General features: G+C 36.9%; 1 protein-coding gene across 9 annotated transcripts in view; it reads left to right on the top strand.

The window, feature by feature from the left end:
• Positions 1-13415, top strand: part of Csnk1g1 (casein kinase 1 gamma 1) — a 166147-nt gene that overhangs the window by 76062 nt on the left and 76670 nt on the right. For all 9 annotated transcript variants that reach the window (XM_087199122.1, XM_087199120.1, XM_087199115.1 and 6 more), the window contains one exon: positions 3729-3798. In XM_087199122.1, coding sequence (XP_087055248.1) covers positions 3729-3798 — 70 coding nt within the window. The remainder of the gene's footprint in view (positions 1-3728; positions 3799-13415) is intronic.

Here is a 13415-nt window from a genome sequence, read left to right as displayed (position 1 = left end):
ATTAGATGGATGTTGTGGAGTGATCCTTTTCTATCTGAAAAGAAATAAATGAGACAGTGACTACTGTACTAGTCTCACTTTTCTTTTGACTGAGAATCTTGAGAAACTTGAAGTCTAACTTTAATGATTGTTTATTTTACACTCAAAGAAGAGTGTGTTTTGTTTCATAGAGCTTCTCTGATATAGGAAACATTCCAGTCTGCCTAAGTTGATTTAGATACAATCTTCCTAAAAGCAGAGGGGGATAGACTGAAAAATTTCGAGGAAACATCTGAATCTGTGGTTTATGGATTCTGTGCCTTAAGAAAAACACAGAAAAATTTCAGATGGACTTAGGAAAGAGTCTTCAGTGAATTAAAAAATAGAACCAATGAGGAAAAGTAAAATGAATTGAAATTACTTTGCCTGAAGGAAGTCATTCTAGAGAATGATTGAGTTATTTTTGCTATTTGAAGATAACTAATAAAGTATTCCTAGATTATGAGGAACCATTTTATCTTGTTACTGAGGACATACAAGAAATAAACATGTTTCAGTAATGAGAGTTAAACTAAATATAAAGACCCTCCAAACCATGAAACTTGTTAAACATTAGGCATGAATTATCAAGGGAAACTCTGGAATCTTCTTGGAGTTTGAACAAATAGGACAATCACTGAAAAAAGAACAGTCTTTCAAACAATAGTGGGAAAACTGCATCTCAACATATGAGGTGTGATTTTAAAAAAAATATGGTGAACATTTAAATTTTAAAAATTAATTACAACAAAAGACATGCTGTCCTTCACCTCTCTCACTGTATTCCCCTGCTTTGAACACACTTGTCCCATCATTCTTGCCACCCTTGAAGCAGTTCTAGAAGTCCTCGTTTATGAGTGTCTTTAGTTATGTTGTGACAGTTACTTTGATGTCCTGTTTTGGTTTTTTTTTTTTTTTTTTTAGATAGCATCTCAAAATGTGTACTTTTCATAGTCATTTAGACTTTAGGGAAGAGTAGGAAGTAGGATGTGGCACAGTGTCAGATCCAGTGGATGAAGACACTTTTTTTTTTTTTTTTGGTACCGGGGATCGAACTCGGGACCTTGCACTTTCGAGGCAGGCGGCAGAACCACTGAGCTAAATCCTTGGCCCTGAAGACACATGTTTTTGGCTTTTTCTTTTAATTTTTAAAATTTTCACTCAAACATGTTTGCAGTTACATAATTACACGTATTGTGGGGATTTGTATTTTTAAGAATCTGCCTTTCCATTGCATGGCACTGGGCAGCAGCATTCACCACGTTTTTTATCCCAATTCATACAGTGAAGTTGGACCTTTACCTTACGGTACAAAAATCAACTCACGGTGGACCAAACACCTAAATGTGAGGTCTAACAGTGTAAAACTCTTGGCAGAAAATATTGAGGAACTCACCATGACTTTGGATTTAGCAGTGGTGTCTTGTATATGGCACCAAAATCACAGGCAAAAAAAAAAAGTAAATTGAACTTAAACAAAATTTAAAATTTCTATATATCCAAGGACACTTAACAGAGTAAAAAAGCGACCCACACAATGGGTGAAAAGATTTGAAAATAATATCCAATAAGAGATATCAAGAATTTACCATTTTAACCATTTGTCAGTGGGCATTTCTGTGTTATTAAGTACATTGGAATTGTACAACCATCATCACTGTCTATCTCCAAAACTCCTTCATCCTCTTCAGCTGCAACTTTGTTCCCATGAAGTATTACTCCTCTTTTCTCCTATTTCCAACCATGGCAACCACATTCTACTTTATCCATGAGTTAGACTACCCTTGATGTTTCATAGAAGTGGAATCATACGCTATTTGTCCTTTGTGACTGGCTTATTCCACTCAGCATAATGTCTTCAAGGTTCATCCTGTTGTAGCATGTCAGAATTTCTTTCCTTTTGAATATGGATAATATTCTATTATAGGTATATGCTACATCTTATCTAGGCATCATCTATTGAGTCTCTGCTTTCAATTCTTTGGTTTATATATACCCAGAAGTGGAATTGCTGAATCATAGTACTTCTGTGTTTAATTTTTTAAAGAATTGACATACCATTTTCTCTAGCAGCTGCAACAGTTTACATTCTTCCTAGCAATACAGAAGGGTTCCAATTTCCCCACATTTGTCACCACTTATTTTCTTTCTTTTTTTAAATTTTTGGTACCAGGGATTGAACTTGGAACCTTGTGCTTGTGAGGCAGGCAGCGGAACCTATTTTTGATAATAGCCATACTTGTAGGTATATAGATGTTGACTTTCCTAGAGATCAGAATAAGTTTGTGATGATTTTTGCCTATCATGTATTTACAAAAGGGACAGGAAACCTTGTCTTTCAGACTAATATTTTATTGCCCTGTTATCTATTTGACTGGTACATTGTCAATTCAGAATAATTAGCCAGCCAGTTTTGTTTTGTTTTTTTGAGACAAGGCCTCACTATGTAGTCCAGGCTGGCCTTGAACTCACTGTGTAGCCCAGGCTGGACTCAAACTCCCGACGATCTTCCTGTCTCAGCCTCCTGAGTGCTGGGATTACAGGCGTGCACTGTCACACCTGGCTAATAGCCAATTCTTGAAGTTTGAATTAGAGCAAAGTGTGATTGTTTGGCTGTTTTTAGTAGGGGTTTTTTTGTGTGGTTTTTTTTTGGTACCGGGGATTGAACTCAGGACCTTGCACTTATGAGGCAGGTGCTGGAACCACTGAGCTAAATCCCTGGCCCTGTTTGGCTGGTTTTTTTTGGGAACTGTCACCTTTGAAAACTTGAACACCACATTAATTGAAGTTACATGTTAAATTATACTTATGGTTTTTAATTCTCATATGTGTAAAAAGAAATATGTATAAGGATGTTCCTAACAGCATTGTTTATAATAGTAAAAGCCAAAAGGAGCACACACACACACACACACACACACACACACACACACACACACACGAATACTTTAATTATCAAAAATACTAGGGCTGGGGATTTAGCTCAGCAGCGCTGCGCCTACCTTGCCTAGTGCAAGGTCCTGAGTTCAATCTCTGGTGCCAAAAAAAAAAAAAAAAAAAGAAATACTGTACACCTTTACTTATTTCTGTGGAAAGATATCATCACATTTTAAAATTCAAAAATACATTAATGAACACTAGATATAGTATGATCTCCTGTATATAAAATTATGTTTTTAAGTCTGTAGTATATATAAATACATGAATAAGTAAATATTTAGAAAAATACTTACCAAAATGTTAACAGTGGCTGTCTTACTGTGGTAGGATCTCAGCTTATTTTTACATCTGATTTTTGTGTATGTAAATTTTTTGAACGTGTATTATTTTTCTGAAAATAGTAAAATTGTTTTAACACCTCCACCCAGTTCAAAATTAAACAGGAAATCTATGCTGTTAATTTTTTTGGTTTTTTTAAAGATTTGACATTTGGTTTCCTGGGAGAACACTTTTCAAGAGGGTGTTTTACACAGGGAACTGTCCTTGAGTGATGGCTCATGGAGAGTGTATTTGTGTTTGAGTGTTCATAGGAGAGGTTGAATGTAATCCAGCTTATTTTTAGCTGTATTTTCAAAGACAAATTGTGGTAAGAACAGACTATCATATATAGATATCTCTAAAATATTGAGTGATCTTAGTTCTTATTTGCTCTGAGAATCTAGGAATTGGAAAGTCCCATTTGCCTAAGTCTGATTCTCTTTGGGTTTCAGGAACCAATAAAATCACGAGCTCCGCAGCTTCATGTAGAATACAAATATTATAAACAACTTGGCAGTGCAGGTAAGTCAAGATTTTTATTTTTCACCCCTCTAACTAGTATATACTTTACTTGGAAATCCTAAAATAGGCACATTTTTAATTTGGTTTACCCTTTTTACTAAACCTGTAAATTTATCTTTTTAATATGAGACAGGGACTCACTAAGTCACTAGGTTGCCCAAACTGGGTTCAAACTTGCAGTCCTGCATCAGCCTCCCTAAGTCCTCGCAGAGGCTGAGACAGGAGAATCATCCCAAGTTTGAGGCCAACCTGGGCCACAGAATGAGTTCAAGTTTAGCCTGAAATAAATGAGACCCTGTCTCAAAAAAAAAAAAAAAGTACTGGGACTACAGGCATGTGCCACCACACCCACTTACTGTTTTCATTTCTTTATGTATACCAGAAGAAAGGAAAAAAGACCAATAATCTTCAAGCTGTATTCTAATGTACTGAAACACACTCTAAAATACCACAACACTGTCTTTTATGTATTGTTCTCATTAGTTTGTGAGAGCTATCCATATGTTTGCAATAATATGACCTTTGAGAATTTTTTTTTTAAGGTACTAGGGATTGCACACAGGGTCTTGCACTTGCTTGCTCTGCTACCACGCTATGTTCCTAGCCCTTTTGAGGATCTTGCTAAATTGCCCAGGCTAGTCTTGAACTTGTGATCCTTGTGCCTTAGCCTCCCAAGTAACTCGGATTTGAGGTGTGTGCCACTCTGCCTGGTACCTTTGGATATATATATTTTTTTGGTATCGGGGATCAAAGGATATTTTTTTAAATTAAATATAATTTTTAAAATATATGCTGTTTACCAAAAAGCTCTAATTTCTAAAATATCTTACTAGCTTCCAGAAAAATATTTTGACTAAACAAATGTACCAACCCTAAATAGACTGCACTTTAGGTCACTTCTCAGAAGAGGAAATCCTTCATAGCTAGTTTCATTACTTGACATTCATAGATGGTCCTCTGCTTTTATGCTTCTATAGGTGTTAATCTTTTATATGAATGACTAAAGCATGGATCGAAGGTACTATTGAAGGAATTTTACTTGAATAACACCCACTGGCTATAGAATTATATAAGAGCCATTGGGTGTTATTGAAATCTTAACAACCTGACCATGGCAGTAATCAGCCATTGTTATAATTTAGGGAGAAATGATGGGTATTTGTCTTTCATTGAACTTAATGTGAGTTTTTGTTCACAGAAAGTAGCCCCTTGATACAATTCTTGACTAATCGTATCCTTAAACATGTAATTTTCCTGGCATAAAATATGAGACTAGCAACTGAGCTCACAGATATGTAAGGTTTGTCTTCCTTGATGTTTCAGAATTAAGTTTTAATTTTTGTTCCTCTTCTGTTCTTCCTGTTTCATAACGTTGTTCTGAGTTTCCTAAGTTTCACAGTGAAGGCTGTCATAATCCCCTTACAAGAAGTATGTTTATGCATCCCTCATAAATCTAAGACACAGGTGAAAACATGCTTAATCCAGCCCAACTGGGGGAAGTGATCAGGCCAATTTACAGAATTTACTCTGTAAGTCCTTCGAGGGAGATCCAGCAGAGCAGTCCAATCTTCTTTTCTAATAACGAGCCAAATAAGCATGCATGGTGGAACACACCTCTAGTCCTTGCAGCTTTCGAGGCTTAGGTCCAGGAGTTTGAGACCACCACAGCTCAAAAAAGCAAAACAGGACTGGGGATGTAGCTCAGTGGTACAGCACTGGCCTACGCTCTTCAGGCACCCAGTACTGTCAAAAAAAGGAGCCCCCCAAAATCTCACCACCCTGTTACATAGGAATCAAATCTTTGCTGCTTTGAACTTTCTCTAAAACAACAAACTTTGCTGTCTTGAGGTTTTGGCATTATTTGTCCACTAAAAGCAAGGAGTAAGTAGAACATTGGAAGAAAGGAGACTATGGAGAAGAGAGCCTGGAACTGGTGCTTTGGTCAGTGCCATCTGTGGGGATAGGAGGGCTCTATTGCAGTGGTCAGGCCTACTGTGATAGTAGGCTTGCCATCGTAGACCTCGCTCCAGAATTGTTTTTCACAATTATCTGAAAGTCATGAAGCCTTCTAGGTTTTTTTATATGAAGTTTGGTGGCAGTTCCTGGCCCCTCTTTGCTCCCTGAGCTTACCCACTCCTCTTAAAGTAACTGATGTGGGTTTGTCTTAATATATTCTTGCCTGTTACTAATGGGTAGCCACAACCTTTTCCAAGATAGGAAGAACTTTGGAGATCTGTTTCAAATTTCTCTCCAGTGTAAGAATTGCTTTTAGGATTTTCTTTAATGATCATCCATCTCTGCTTGATTTCTCACCATAGTGTTCACCATTCTTCAAGGTCATTCATTGATGGAAAGCCCAAGACATTTGAAATTCTTCTCATTAGTCCAAAATTTGCTGTTTTCATTTCCATGGAGTATATTTGCTCTTTCCTTATCAGTTCAGAGACATTCATCACAGCTATTGTATACTGTCCCATTTACTGTCCACATCCAGGTCATTTTGGCCGAGTGTCTTCAGTTCATTCAATCTTTTTGCATAGCATGGTTTACAGGTTCTTCCCTGTTGTTGCTACACTAGCAAGCATGGTCATGTACACATACGATACCTGTAGTTTTGTGATGTTCCTCTTAAATCAGCCTCATAAAACAGCAGAAATAACTTTGCACATGGAGACTGTGGATTGCTATCCTCTTTAATCTGGACACAAAATTTCTCTTAGTTTACATTAGCTTTTTTTCCCCTTCAGCTTTATTAAGGTATAATTGATAAAATTACATATATTAAGAGCCATTTAATATGGGTGACCTTCACTGTTTTTATGGAGTCATACTCAGCTAAACCTATAAATCTTTTTTTATATAAACTCCCATCAAAAAAGTTTTTTTGGATTTTTAAGTTATATTAATAGATTTTGAGCACCTAGATGTCTTGAATGTTGTTTTATCCCATCATTACTAATATTTTAAAATCTTGATTATATTATTCTATTGGTACTTATATACTTTTTTAGGAATTGTAATTGCATGTAAACTTGAGAACAAAGCTTGTACCTTCACCTTTTTATCTCAAGGTCCAACGTGGTTCTGTCACATGATAGGCAGTCAGTAAGTAGTTCAGTGACAGTAAGAAGTTAGAGATTTAATAAGCTTGCCTTTTTAGATTTTTACCAAGTTATTGACAAAAATGATCCTTGAGGACAGCCAAAAAAGGGAGGAAATGATTTTTAAAGTAGATCACTTGAGGACCTGGGATTTAGCTCAGTGGTTTTGCTGCCTGCTGCGCAAGCGCAAGGACCCGAGTTCAATCCCCGGTACCAAAAAACAACAACAACAAAAAATAAATAAATAAATAAATAAATAAATAAATAAATAAAGTAGCTCCCTTGGCAAGAAAGTAGATGGGATTTCAGCATGTCTCATTGTAATTGTAAGCATGAACATTAGGGCTCATTCCCAACTTAAAAGTACAAGCGCTTCTCCCTTTGTCTTTCCAGAATAAATTCTCAGCTGCAAGTGTGATTCAGTAGTTAAGTTTGAGGAGCCAGAGCACATAAGCTACCACTTCAGAACCAAGATGATGCACAGGACCAAATTCATGTAATCAGTGTTCTTACTCACTAGTGCTTTGTGTGTTACTCACTAATGTCTTTCTCATCATAGGCCAGTGATTTGTAAAATACTTAGCTATCTCAACAAGGAAGTTTTGTTTTTTGTTTTTTGGTACCAGGGATCAAACTCGGGACTTTATGCTTGCAAGGCAGGCGGCAGAATCCCTGAGCTAAATCCCTGGCCCAGGAGATTTAAAAAAAAAAAAAAAAGCCCACTGTAACTTAGATTCATTCAATGAATTAATCAGAACTTAAGAAAAAATGCATAAAATTCTTTAGGCGAAATCAATGGTTATGAATTTAAAGAATACCTGTTGCCAACCTGAGACTTTAAATTTCTAAAACAGGAACTTTGGGTTGGCTTGGGCGCATGACCATTGCTTCCTTTAGTGCCCAGTTCTTAAATATTTCCTTGGTTCTTTGGACTCCTATTTCACCTTGACCATATGATCTTGAAATTCACACTAGTTTTCTAATTATTTGAAGATAGAACAAAATGTCAGCATTGTATGATTGTGGACATGTGATTTGAGTTGGAGTTCCTCCTCATTGGCCCCTTTTTCTTGTTGATCTCTTTCATTCCTGTATATCTGCTGTATTCTCTACAGGGCAGTCACATGTTTCAAGTGATAGTTTATTTTGAAGATTGATACCTCCAGGATAATCAGGAAAGAAAGTAAAAGGGGTCCTTGAGAGCTTTGAAACTGAGAAGTATCTTGATCTTTCTATTAGCTCTCATTTTTCATAGCAGTATTTCATAGTTAATCTCAGTTCCCATGTGACATGTCTTCTTTCATTGACTTAGCATTACATTAGTCATGTTACTATGTAGTGTTCATGTTTCTAATTATTATGTAATATCCCATTAGTTTCATAGACCATAATTTATCCACACATTTTGTATTTTCAGACATTTAGATTACCTGTATTTCAAGAAATTATTTTCCCCCATTGATGTCCTTTTGTTTTTGTTTTGTTTTTTTTAGACAGGGTCTCCCTATATAGTTCAGGCTGGCCTTGAACTCACTGTAGCCCAGGCTGGCCTCAAACTTGTGGTGCTCTTCCTACCTCAACCTCCCGAGTGCTAGGATTACAGGTGTTGAACCACAATGCCTAGCTCCCCTGTTGACTTTTGTGGGTTCTTTTTTTTTGAGGTACTGGAGATCAAACCCAGGGCCTCACATATGTGAGGCAAGTGCTTGCTTAATCACTGAACTATACCCCAGCCCTTCCCTATCGATTTCTTCTCCCCCCCCCCACTATTTGTTAGTTGTATTTACAATGCGTAATGATTTACATTTATGCTTGACAGTTGCTACATGTACATAACACATCTTAATTTTTTTACTGGCCTCTTTTCCCTTCCCCTCCCTCCATCTCTTGGTCCCCTTCCCATTTGCAAAAGATCTATTTCTCTGTTTCTTATTTTGTTCCTTAAATTATTTACCCCATCGATTTCTGAAGCAGTGTATTATAACCCAAAATTTGTCTAGCTTATGTTCTTTCATTTAGTCCCCATATAATATGATGACTTTCAAGTATTTAGAGCTATAAAATTAACGATCAAGTTTATTCCAAAAGATTCCTGAACAAAAATTATTGAGAGAAATATAGGAAAATAAATGTTTGCGAAAACAACATAGCATGATGCTTTTTGTGTACAAGAAATATATATAAATTAATACATAATTATATAATATATAATACAATACAATTATATAATATAATTATTAAATATAAAATAATATATACATATATAAAAATATATGTATATATACATATATTTTTATATATGCCCACAGATATACCCACAAAAGCACAGAATGTATCAGAATGGATACACAAAATTACTTTCTTTCAAGATCCTGACTAAGAGTTGGAAATGGCAGTACTTTTTTTTTTAAGTACTCTTGAGCGGCACTCTGGACCTTGCGCTTGTGAGGCAGGCAGCTGGATCACTGAGCTAAATCCCCGGCCCAAATTTTTATTTCTTGGTATTTTTGTAAAGACTCTAGCATTGGGGTTTTTGGGTTTTTTTGGTACCAGGGATCAAACTCTGGGACCTTGCGCTTGCGAGGAAGGCACTAGAACCACTGAGCTAAATCCCTGGCCCAACAGTGGTTTTATTATCTGTCCCCTTCATCTTCCATCACCATAGCCTAATTGTAAAAAAGCCTGAGTAACCTGCTCCCACTCCTTTAGCCTGAGCCGTGCATTGAGTTTCAGGCATAAGTGCAACATATGATAATAAAGTGGTGCGATACCTTGTTCCCTATCTTTCTAAATACCTTGCAGGAAGAAAAATGCATATTGGGATCTAGGATGACCTGTCTTAATGCAACAAGATTTCCCAGAAGAGGGCTATAGTTCAGGCAGAAGTTGGACAATCTTGTAATGGGGTTGTTGTCATGAGGGAAATGCTGTGTGCTGGATGGAATACTAGAGTACATGACTTTTTTTTTTCTCCCCATTAAGTTTATTGGTACATTTTAGGCATACAGTACAGTTACATTCTTCACTGGGAACTTGTACCCTTACATAATCCATCTTGGTTCTTAATTTTTCCCCATTCCCTTGGTCTCCCTTCAACCCCTCCACCCCTCCCTATTTATAGAGACTGTGTTTCCATTTTTTCCTTTTCTCATATTTTTTCCTTTCCCTTCTTTCCTTTCCCCTACCCCTTTAGACCTTTCCTTCCTAATTCACACAGAGTACATGACTTTTTTTTTTGGTACTGGGGATCGAACTTGGGTCCTTGCGCTTGTGCAGCAGGTAGTGAAACCACTGAGCTAAGTCCCCCGGCCTGAGTACATGACTTTTAAGACCTATTTGAACTCTTAAAATTTCCTAAGAAACTTTTTTTTTTTTTTTTTTGGTACCAGGGATCAAACTCAGGACCTTTCACTTGCCATGCGGACTCTGTGCCACTGAGCTACATCCCCAGGCCATAAGAAACTCTTAATGAACACATTAGCATCCTGGTTGTGTTGTTGTGTAGATACTTACATGTGACATCTTCTTCAGTCTCTAAAGACACAAACTGATTTCTTAGAAGTTAATGATGTTAGAAACTTAACCCTGGCTGAAGGAACATCCATAATTCATGAATAAAGGTGAGAACAGTGTCTATATTTTCACACAGTAAGATGGCAAGGATGGCAAGTAGAGTTTTACTTGTATATTGTGCTTCAAATTATTGAGCTGAAATTGGTGGAGAATTTCTAAATTCAGTACAAGGAAAAACAAAACTTTTAAAATACACATCTCTTAGGGCCGGGGATTTAGCTCAGTGGTTTTGCCGCCTGCTGTGCAAGTGCAAGGACCCGAGTTCAATCCCCGGTACCAAAAACAAAAAAGAAAAAAGAAAAGATGTTAAAATACACATCTCTTTAATGATTATAAAAAATAAATTGTATTGTTTTCTTCATTGGAAAGTCGTAAGTTCTAGATTTTTTTCTTCTGAACAAATTCTTTGGTGTTATTTTTGCTTCATTTCTTGTGTCACTGTTTGGGCTTTTCAAGGCACAGAGGGCTTTAACATTGAATACAATTATGGTTTCCTTTTCAGATCTAGTTTCTATAGATTATTCTGAGTACGTAAGAATAGGAGTCTGGGGCCTCATGATTAATTCTGGATTCCCTGGAACTTGCTTGCCCTCCTAGCAGCTTTCGTATTTATTTGGTACAGTGAGCCAGCACACTTCACAAAAAAAGAACAGCATTATTTAATCATAGTCATTAAGGGCTGAAAGCTTTGCTTGCAGTCAGTATTTGAAAGGATCCTGTGAGTAACCATCTTTTTCATTATAGTTTTTTTCAGTTATCAGTCTTCTGTTAATTTTATTATAGCCTCCGTGGGTATGTCCAAAATTTATTTTCCTTTTATGGGAATGGTTTTGGGTTTTCCTATGGCCTCAGAATCTTTTATTTAGAAACTTACGTGCATTAACATTGTCAGTTTTAAAATTTCCCAGCTCACTGCTGGTGCAGTGCCATATACCTATAATCTAGCACTCTAAGGAGGCTGAGGCAGGAGGGTCTCAGATTCGAGGCCAGACTCAACAACTTGGCAAGATTCTGTCTCAAAATAAAAATTTAAAATGGCTAAAGATGTAGCTCAGCACTCCTTGGGTCCAATCCCAGTACAAAAAAAAAGAAAGAAAGAAAGGAAAGAAGGAAAGAAAGAAAGAAAGAAAAGAAAGAAAAGAAAGAAAGAAAGAAAGAAAGAAAAAGAGTAAAGAAAAAAAATTTTCCTAGTCCACAAATCTTTTATGCAGCTACCTCCCACTTTTGCTTGTATCCTAGTACACAGGAACTATACCTGGTAAATAACAGGTTTAGGATACAAATAGGCAAGAACCTGTACCCTAAATAGATCCATATTAGAAGAATGGCAAGATGAAGCTAAAGACACGTAGGTAAATAAGAGCTAGTCACGCAAGAAAGGCCCACTGTAAGTTTAGTAACTGAATGAAAGGTGAGTAAATCAGAACCAAGCAGGCAGCTGAAGGAAGTGGAGAGATAGCAAGGGATGAGTCAGCAAGGACATGAACAAAGGAAAGAGGATTGGGGATTGGAGAGGCAGGCAAATGTCAAGAAAATAAAGACTCTAGAAGCGGAAATGCAGCAATAAGTACCATATGGTAAAAGTCTGATTTAACCTGAAGCTATAAAATTGCCTGTTCTCAGAGTGAAGCTGTTTCCTAGGAGCAGTGGTTTTAAACAATAGCTTTGGCATTTTTAGTGAAAGTGCTGGAGTGGGTTATGGTAAATTCCAGCTACTTTACTCTGGTCATTTGGAAGGGACTAGCTGCAATAGAAACAGAAACTGCAGTGATCTCTTTTGCTTCTAGAGCATTAACTGTCCTGAGTCATCCCAAAGGAGTGGAGGAATTGATCTTGCTCTTGTCAGACACTTAATTCCACTTCTGCCCAGCACTCTGCCAGGGAAAAACTCGTAAGGGCTGTAAGAATAAGTATCGTCTTGTAGCTTATTTAAGTCTGGGCTGTCCTGTGCTGGTTTTCTGTCAGCTATTCTAATGTGCTAATGACTATTCTGTTTTGGCTATATTGTAAAGAAGATGCTAATCCTCAAATAAAGAAATGATAGTATGAACCTTATTGCAACTTCATGAATACACCAATGCCTAAGCAACATTTCACTGGGTAGAGAAAACAAGTGAACTTGTTAAATACCAAATAGGTATTCTTCAGTGAATTTTTCTCATTTATTTGTTTGAGGCAGGGTCTTGCAATATAGCTCAAAATGTCACTGAAGCCACTATGTATTCCAGGCTGATCTCAAACTTGTGATTCTCCTGCCTCAGCTTCCTGAGTGCTGAGATTATACACTTGTTCCACCATGCCTGACTTTTCCCCCTTCCAAGCCCAGAAAAGTTTGATAACTTACCCAGCATCATGTAGGCATACAAAAAGTAGGAATGTGGTTTTCCCATTTTTTTTGTGCAGATTTTCATCTTCTGTATGTGTATGTATGTATGTACCCAGCAGGTACCAAACACCATACCCCTGTTATCCCTTACCTAATTATAAAACAATGGTGAGAGATAGTCATAAAAGCTTTTACGTGTGACAAACACCTGGAATTCTCCTTTTTTCCTCAGTAAAAGGGTGGGATTTCCTATTTCACATGGTACCCCCAAATTTCATCACTTTAAAGGCTGTCTTTTCTAATCTCTTGAGCATTTTATGGGTTTTCTAGGTTTTGAAATTTTTTTCCCCAAAGTAAATTTATCATTTATGTTGAGTATGTGTGCCATGTATACAGCTGAGAAGCTCAGAATTACCATTGTGCAAGCCATTTTCACCCACTGAAATCTTCATGCTGTGAATTAAGAAAGTGGTAGTAGGCCTGATCAGACTTTAAAATCTTGACAGTGCTTGAGGGAATGGTTTTATATGCCCTCAAAAAAGACAGAAGGTATTACTTGGTACTAGAAAAAAACAGCTTTAAATCTAGGCAGACTGTTAAATTATTAGGAACTGGTT

This window comes from Heterocephalus glaber, unplaced genomic scaffold, assembly GCF_053883595.1.
Source record: "Heterocephalus glaber isolate CG9 unplaced genomic scaffold, H.glaber_assembly_v1.0 deba00001689, whole genome shotgun sequence".
Taxonomy (NCBI): domain Eukaryota; kingdom Metazoa; phylum Chordata; class Mammalia; order Rodentia; family Bathyergidae; genus Heterocephalus; species Heterocephalus glaber.
This window is presented reverse-complemented; position numbering and strand designations above follow the sequence as displayed.